Genomic DNA, 8,138 nt, shown 5'->3' with positions numbered 1-8,138 from the left:
TGTGGAACTCACTGACTCGTCCTTTGGCACTTGGCAGCCCTGTGTTGATGGCTTTAGGAGAACTCATGGAGGAGTCTAAAGACTTTTTGGCCTGGCTTCCAGGGACTTTTAAATGGCTTTGAATTGTTTTTAATGGTTTGTTTGTTTCATTCTTATTCATGTGATCCACCCAGAGCCATCTGGTTTAGGCAGTATAAACATTTAATATAAGTGATGGCAGCTAAATAGAGCCTCTATGTTCAGAGGCAGTCTACCTCTGCATTCCAATTTGATACCAATTTGGCAGGGGCCACGATGGGAGAGGGTAGGGATCCCCACGAACCTGTTCAGAGGCCTTTTACAGGCCTTCCAGCAACTGGCAGTTCAAAGGCAGTTCAAAGGTGGGGGGAATAACTTTTAAGGGCAGGGGAGGGTGCTCTTACCCCTCCCCCGCATTTCCGCTGCTTTGCACGCCAGGTATTTCTGGTCACTTCTGGTTCAACAAGGTGGCACGGAGGTACACTGCCACCCTGCCAGACCCTTTTAAAATGCAGCGCCAGTGGGTGGAAATGCAGAGGGAGGGGTATCCCACCCCCAGTTCTATGCACATCCCTAGGAGAGGGCCCTAGTCTTCTTGCCCTGCTTTGGGCTTCCTAGAGGCATCTGGCGGGCTGCTGTGAGAGGCAGGCTAGCCAAGGTGGCCCTTTGGGGTTGATGAAGAAATTTCGGGAATGTTTGGCTCATGAGTAAAAGCCATCCCCATCAGGTAGACAAGGCGAACCAGTTACAAGGCAGAAACTAGCAAACTGCCAATCAGCTTTAGCTGTGCTTATCCCTAGTCAGGCAGGGCAAGGCCTGGTCAACAGGTACTTATCTCTACTCAGGCAGGGCAGAGTATTGTTTCCAAGAAAAGGGGCCCTGTAACAGGAGGGTGCAGAAACTTGTGACCTTTAGGCTTATGTCGGTTACGCAACTTGGGTGAAAGGTGAGAGATGGAATTTCCCTTCGCCAGGGTCTGATCCAGTGAGGTTTGTCTCATCACGTTCAAGGTCTACCTAGTTTAGGACAGACTTACCCAAGGGAGCACCCTCTTCAACAAAGGCCTACCCAAGGGTTCGGGCCGTCCCCACATTCCGTCATGATATTTTGGCCTGAAGAGGTCCACTTGGCAAGCACTCAAGACGTAGCCTTTTCGGCGATGGCACCAGATTTCCTTTACTCTCTTCCTCCAGGGTTTTGGGTATTTCTGTTTTGGCAGATTGTTGGGGCAGACATCTTCGAGAGAGCCGTTTCATACAGACCGAGCTCTCTGGCATTGGCTGCAGACTGTTCTGTGTGACTTTGAGAGCCTCCTGACACTTTGCATTGATTGATTAAGTGCCATCAAGTCGGTGTCGACTCTTAGCAATCACAGAGATATCTTCTTTCTTTTTAGGCCGTTTGGTTTTGATGACAAATGCGTTTTTATGATTGTGCACGACTATGCACACTTTCATGGGAACACACTGCACAAAACAGCTTTTTTGAAACAAATAAGGAAATATCGACAGAGGCCTGGAATTATGGGCCATGAGTTCAATAGTAATGAAAGTAATGGCTACCAAAGAGACTTCTCAAGGGCCAATGTCCCTCCAGGGAGTTTTCCAGATTACATGCTACAACGGGGGTAAAATGCTTCGGCTTGGCAGGGATCACATGGAAAACAATCCCGACTCTCAAACTTCTACAATGGGAAAATACAGCTACTTTTTCTGCGATGCACATGCAACGTTGTAGCAATATAATGCAAAGAGAAAACCTAAAAGAAGGCATCAGAAATGTGAACGGCACCCTGCTGTCAGCACAGGGACTGTGGTGTCGCAACACAGGGAGTACAGAAGCACACTTTGCAGAGCCGTAGTGACCCTGTTGAGGGGCTTAATCTGGAAATCACCCAGGAAGCAAGACACTAGTTTAGCTAACCCTTAAATGATCTAACACCTGTTGCTTCCTGTGCCAGGTGTGCAGAAAACGGCACTCCCATTGGAACAACCTACCCTAGGAGAACTAGAGAGGCAGGAGACAATGGGGGGGGCGCAGAAGCAGTCTTTTCAGTGGGGGAACCCCCTTGTGGAGCACCCTCCATGGGGAGGCTTGTCTGGAGACCATTTTGCAACAACATGAGCTCAACCAAGAACCCCACTGGAGTAGCGGGCTGCGTCTCTCTTCCTCAGTCTGGAGATTTTCCTTTCTGTTGTACCAGATGCCTGTTCACAGAAGTGCCTGTGCACTTGAAGAGGTCAAAAGGAGGCTCGTTTATTAATTAGCGGAACCAACTCTGATTTAAAAGCATGCCTCAAGAGTCCGTCAGAATCTATACACCTTCCAGGACATGATTCCAACCCCCACCCACAATGATTTCCTCTCGAATAGAAACGCCTCGTTTGATCAACGTGATTACGGCTCTCACGGGTTCAAGTTCTGTGCAGGATTTCAGGTGCAAGGAATGAAAGAGGCCAGCAGCGCCAGGATGGGGCCAGATCCGAGGATGTGTCAACACCCCCTCCCTACTCTTCAAGAGGGTGCTCTGTTATCCTTCCATTCCTGGTTCCTCCCCAGAGAGGTCAGGGAGCCAGGGCAACCCATCCAAGGATGAGGAGGGTCCCGCCGTAGGGGGCCGCTTTGGTGAGGGTGGGGTTTCCCGTGACCGCGTGGTAATACAGGGCCCCAGAGAACATCCCCATGCCCAAGGAGAGGAGGCTCCCAGCCTGCGAGAGACAAAACCGGGGAAGAGTGGGTTAGCCCCAGTCCTCGAAGACAGCTCCTACTTAGCAGCCAAGCAGGCGTGAATTCGCCTTGATTTAGCCAAGGCCGGCCAAACCCTTGGTTTGTGTAGCCCAATGTTATCAGAATATTTACAGACTGCTTTTCAAAAAAGACATCCCCATAGCAAATGGATGAGCAGATAGTCCCCTGCCCCCAAGGCGCTCCCAATCTGAGAAGAAACACCAAGGCAGATCCTTGTGTGGCCACTGGAGGCAAGCCATGCTGGGCCAGTGGTCCTCCCCACACTGAATACCCATTTACTGGAACAGAGGCAGGGTGCTGTTGAATAAATTGCCCCTGGGGGTGATGGGAGTTGTAGTCCGACAGGTGAGGCCCCCTCCTCCCTGGCAGATGGCCCCCAGGGCTCCCTGGCCTCTGCTTCTCCCTGGCCTCAGCAGCTGATGCTATCCCTGTGTGAGGTCATGCGTCTTTGCAGCTATGACTTCTCCGCAGGCACACACCGAGTCCGGGAAAGTCCCTGGCCCAATGAGGATGCCAAGAAGTGTGTGCAAGGGAATGATGAGCGTGTGTGCTAAGCACCCTCGAGGGCGCTGACTAGATGTGGACCGCTCTAAGAAATGGACTACAGAGGAGGCATTAGAGGGGGTCCCTCCCACCTTGTCAGCCTTCCTCGAAGGCATTAAGGCCACACCAGTGCAGACAGGATTCAAGGTGGTCAGGCAAGACGCCGCTAAAGTTCTCTCCAGAATGCAGAGGTGGGTAACCGCAGAGAAGGGGAAAGAAAATCTCCCTCCCAGGATGGGCTGGCTAGCAGCACTGGTCAAGTGGGGGGGGGGACGATTTTGCATCTTCCTTGCTGACATCTGGCTTGGCTCACTTACTCGAGCGATTGGGAACCACCTGCCCTATAAGCCTGCAGTTGTCGCCGTCTGGGTCCCCTGTGAACTGGTGCAGTGCGGTGGCTGAGCTCCAAATCGGGGAGTGCACAGTTCTGCAGCAAACTCACTTGAGGAACTAGTCGGCCTTTGGGATCCCGCCCCCCTCCCCAAGAGCAATGCCAGCCCCCTCATGCTTACCATCATAGGGTACCGGCAATGGGGCACAGCCAACAGCGCCAGGCTGTGGAGGAAGTGGTACTTATTGGCCGTCTCGTAGAGCTGCAGAAACAAAATCACATCACCACATAGAAAGGGGACCAGAGAACTGTGGTTCACAGCCTCTGCCCCCATTCGTAGGTGCCCATGTCCCTCCCCTCTTCTCTAGGGCAGGAGTTCCCACCCGTGGGTCCTTAGATGATGTTGGACTATGACTCCCACCATCCCCAGCTACACTGGTCAAAGAGTGGAAGTGATGGGAGTTGGAGTCCAACTACATTTGTACAACCCTAGGCCAATATTCCCTTCCTGGGCAAGGTGCTGGAGCATGTCGTGGCTGACCAGCTCCAGACGCTCTTGGAGGAAATGGACTATCTAGATCAATTCCAATCAGGCTTCAGGCTTTGGAAGAGAAACTGCTTTGGTCACCCTGTGAGATGACCTAGAGAGAGAGAGCGCAACCCTGTTAATTCTCTTGGATCTCTCAGTGGCTTTCGATACCATTGACCGTAATATCCTTTTAGATAGGCGGGCCGAGTTGGGTGTAGGAGGCACTGCCTGGAGGTGGTGCTGCTCCTACCTCAAAGCCCCATTTCCAAATGGTGGTGCTGGGGGGTTACTGCTCAACCCCTTGGCAGTGGTGCTTCGGGGTTCCACAGGGTTCCATTCTTTCCCCTGTGCTGTTCACCATCTACACGAAGCTGCTGGGAGAGGTCATCCAGCGCTCTGGCCTGAGGTGTCAGCCATATGCAGACGACACTCCGTGGCATCTCTCTTTTAAATCCGATGCAGGTGAAGCGGTGACTGTCCTGAATCGGTGCTTGGGTGCAGTCAAGGGCTGGACGAGGGTGAATAAGCAGCCGAGACTCAATCCAGACAGGACAGAAGTACTGTTGGGCGGTGGTTCCTCTGCCCAGGTGAATGATGTTTACCCTGTTCTAGATGGGGCTTCACTCCCCTTAAAAGACAAGGTTGGCAGTCTGGGGTGCTCATCGATCCAGCGCTGTCACGAGAGGCTCGAGTGGCCGCTGTGGCTCGGAGCGCCTTTTACCAGCTTTGGCTGATACGCCAACTGTGACCTCACCTGGACAGAGAGAGCTCGGCCCCAGTGACTCACCCTCCGCTAACCTCTCGCTTAGATTACTGCAATGCATTGTAGGTGGGGCTGCCTTTGAAAATGGTCCGGAACCTGCAGCTGGTACAAAATAGGGCTGCAAGATGATTATTTGGGACGGGATGTTATTTTGAGCATATCACGCCAGTGGTTCATCAGCTGTACTGGCTCCCAGGCCGTTTCCAGGCCCAATTCAAAGTGCTGGTTTTAACCTATAAAGCCCCAAATGGCTTGGGACCAGGCTACCTGAGAGAGCACCTCGCCCCATATGTCCCTACCCATACCTTAAGATCCTCTGTGTGTCTCTGCCAAACAAGGTGAGGCAGGTGGCTACCAGGGAGAGGGCCTTTTCAGTGGCTGCACACCGTGTATGGAACAGCCTCCCCAGTGAGGTTCGCCTGGCTTCATCACTTTGTTCTTTTAGACTCCAGGTAAAGACCTTTTTGTTCACACAGGCCTTTTAAATTTTGATTCTCAAATCTGATTTTTAACAGATTTTAAGAGATTTTTTAAATTGCTTTGTATTGTATTTTGTATTTTTTCCCCTTCCTCTTTTGGTCTGTTATGATTTAATGTGTCTTGTGTTTTAATTTCATGTTTTAATGCTGTGTTGTGAGCCACCCAGAGAACAATTTGTTATGGGGCAGCTAACAAAGTTTTATTTACTATTACTACTACTACATCTAAGGTCTCACGGTTGGGAACTTCTGCCCTAGAGAAACCAAGCACACTGGCGCGCTCTCTCTCTCTCTCTCTCTCTCTCTCTCAGAGGCCCTTCGCTCGACTCACACACTTTATTATTTATTAAGGACATTTATATACTGTCCCATACAAAAAAGTCCCTGGACAGTTCACTTTCTTATTACAAACTTTGTTTGCAGAGCTGCAGGTGGAGCTCAGGATCCAGCACCCTGTTTCCAGCAGTGGACAGCTATATGCTTCTGGAAAGCCCCCAAAGAGGGCAGGAAGGCAAGAGCCCTCTCCTGCTGCTGTTCCCCAGCAACTGGTATCCAGAGGTAGGCTGCCTCTGATCATGGAGAATCTATGCAGCCATCATGGTAAGCAGCCTTTGATAGACACCTCATCCGCGAATCTGCCCAATCCCTTTTTGAAGGGATCTCAACCTTTGACTGCCACCTCTACAACTTGCGGACACCGAGTTCCAGAAATAGTTACATACTATGTGAATGACTAGTCTGTCCTGAAATGACGAGGCCCTTCCTAGTTGCAACAGTTGAGGAACAGCCTGCCTCATGCAGGGGCATCCTGGCCTTTGCTGGGGGTTTTCAAACCGAGGCTGGATGGGTCTCTGCCAGGGATATTATAGCACAGGGTTTCCCAACTTTGGGTCCCCAGATGTGGCCGTTGGCCATTGCAGCTATGGATGATGGGTGTTGTAATCCAACATCTGGGGACCCAAGGCTGGGAGCCCCTGTGCTATAAAAGATTCCTTCACTAAGCAAGGGGCTGAAGTACTCTAAGACCCCTCCCAACACTAAAATTCTAGGATTCTATGAATCACCTGCCAACCAATTCCACTGGGTGACCTCAAGTTGGGAGGCAAATCCTCTCTCCGTCCAGACTTCCCTGCCGCCACCTCATTCCTTTCCAGAGCCGATTATCTGAACCCCCAGGCGTGGGTTTGCTCCAGCTGCAGTTGAGGGGGGATTTGCTTAGCTGGAGAGATGGGGGCGGGGGGGTGGCAAAAGAGTTTCAGGGGAGAGGGGCTTACCTCCTTCAAGTAGTCATCCCGGTCGCTACGACGGAAACCTGAACAGGGGATGGAGAACAGAAGCGACACCTGTGAGCTAACTGGAAAGTGGAGGGCACCTCCAGGGGCAGATGAACCAAGAACAAGGAAAGTGGCAACCCCAGGCAGTGAATTTGGGGGTTATTAAGAGCAGCAGGGTGGGGAAGGGGGGGGGCTCTGCTCCAGGGGGCCAACCCACTGAGAAGTTCTCCTGTCCACACCCCCTTTAAATGAGCAAGAGCTGCCACAAAGGCACTACCACAGAGGGCACCAGCTGGCTAGTGCCTGAATCATCACCAACTCCCCCCATGCTCCCACACAGCTCCGACTCACTTCAACGGGGCTTGCACAGAAGCATTTCTCAATGCATTGGGGACCCACGGTAATTAAGGCAGGGTGGGGGAAGAGAATGTTTTGGGCTTTCTGCCCGAAATACCCAAGTGTCTGGAACCAGCCCTACAAATTTCCAGGGCTATAATCCCACTTGAAAGCTGCAAGGCGGGTCCCTTCTGTGCCAGCCCGACTTCTTCTCCATAAACGGAGCCCTCCCCCTACTCTGAACTGGCCGCCCACAGAGACTCCCGCGGACACAGCAAGGCGGAGGCGGGGGCTGCCATAACACTTCTAAAGCACCTCGTACTGCCCAACTTCCTCCTCCAGGCAATTTCAAGGCAGGTGCACCTCCCGCTCCCATTACTCCGAGCTCTCAAGTTATTTGAGACCCGACTCGCCCCCACACCCCACGCACGGATATTGCCTCGGGGGTTAGCCCCACCGTGGCATCAGCGCTCAACCAACGCCTCTTGCCCTCCCTGGCATCGGCCCGCTTTCATAGTCTGCCTCCCCTCACCATGGGCCCCATAGGCAGCCGCCCCGACCGCTGCAGCCCCGCTGAGCGCTCCGAGCCGTCGGAACAGCCGCCCACTAGCTGCAGCAAACGACCCCATTCTGAACCAGACCTGGGGGGGTAAACCCCGCTTCCTTCCGACGACGGCGCGCCTTAGCCAATCAGCGCCCCCGGCGCCTTATTGATATACAGACCCCGCCCCTCTATGGGTGGCTAATGTCTCGCCTTAGCCAATCAGCGCGCGCTCCGAGTCCCGCAGCCATTCCTGATTCCAGAGGTTCCTTCGGAAAAGCAACGGCGAATAAGAGCGGCGTCCCGCAACGTGCGAGGCCAATGATTGGAGGTTGGAGCGCAGGAGCTGCCCAATGAGGAACAGACTTTCCCTTCCTCTTTATCGGCTCCCCTTCCATTAGTCCTGATAGGTTGCGCAGGGGAAGTCAGTTACAGAGCGCGAGCCAATTAAACGGCAGGGATTCGAGAATGGCATTGCCCTGCCTCCTGCCGCAATTTAAAGGCGTGGGGAGGCTGCGCCGTTTTTTAAAAAACTGCGCTGCAATTCGCGTGCATACGGCTGTGTGTGGATTTCTT

General features: G+C 52.7%; 1 protein-coding gene across 1 annotated transcript; it reads right to left on the bottom strand.

Moving 5' to 3' along the window:
• Positions 1–2,254: 2,254 nt before the first annotated feature.
• On the bottom strand, positions 2,255–7,686 carry TMEM256 (transmembrane protein 256). The gene is made up of 4 exons (XM_053262896.1): positions 7,554–7,686; positions 6,686–6,723; positions 3,822–3,902; positions 2,255–2,726 (listed from the first exon to the last, which is right to left on the bottom strand). Exons 1-4 carry the CDS (start codon positions 7,648–7,650, stop codon positions 2,583–2,585), a joined length of 360 nt encoding a protein of 119 aa, XP_053118871.1. The 5' UTR covers positions 7,651–7,686; the 3' UTR covers positions 2,255–2,582.
• Positions 7,687–8,138: the final 452 nt, after the last annotated feature.

The sequence above is a fragment of the Hemicordylus capensis genome, chromosome 6 (assembly GCF_027244095.1).
Source record: "Hemicordylus capensis ecotype Gifberg chromosome 6, rHemCap1.1.pri, whole genome shotgun sequence".
NCBI lineage: Eukaryota > Metazoa > Chordata > Lepidosauria > Squamata > Cordylidae > Hemicordylus > Hemicordylus capensis.
Note: the sequence above shows the minus strand (reverse complement) of the source record. Positions and strands in the feature narration are given on the sequence as shown.

Coding starts and splice junctions, on each gene's coding strand:
- TMEM256 (XM_053262896.1), bottom strand. CDS start 7,650: ATGGGGTCGTTTGCTGCAGCTAGTGGGCGGCTGTTCCGACGGCTCGGA. Junction 3,903..6,685: donor GGGATGACTACTTGAAGGAG/GTAAGCCCCTCT, acceptor TTGTTTCTGCAG/CTCTACGAGACGGCCAATAA. Junction 2,727..3,821: donor ATTGCCGGTACCCTATGATG/GTAAGCATGAGG, acceptor TGTCTCTCGCAG/GCTGGGAGCCTCCTCTCCTT.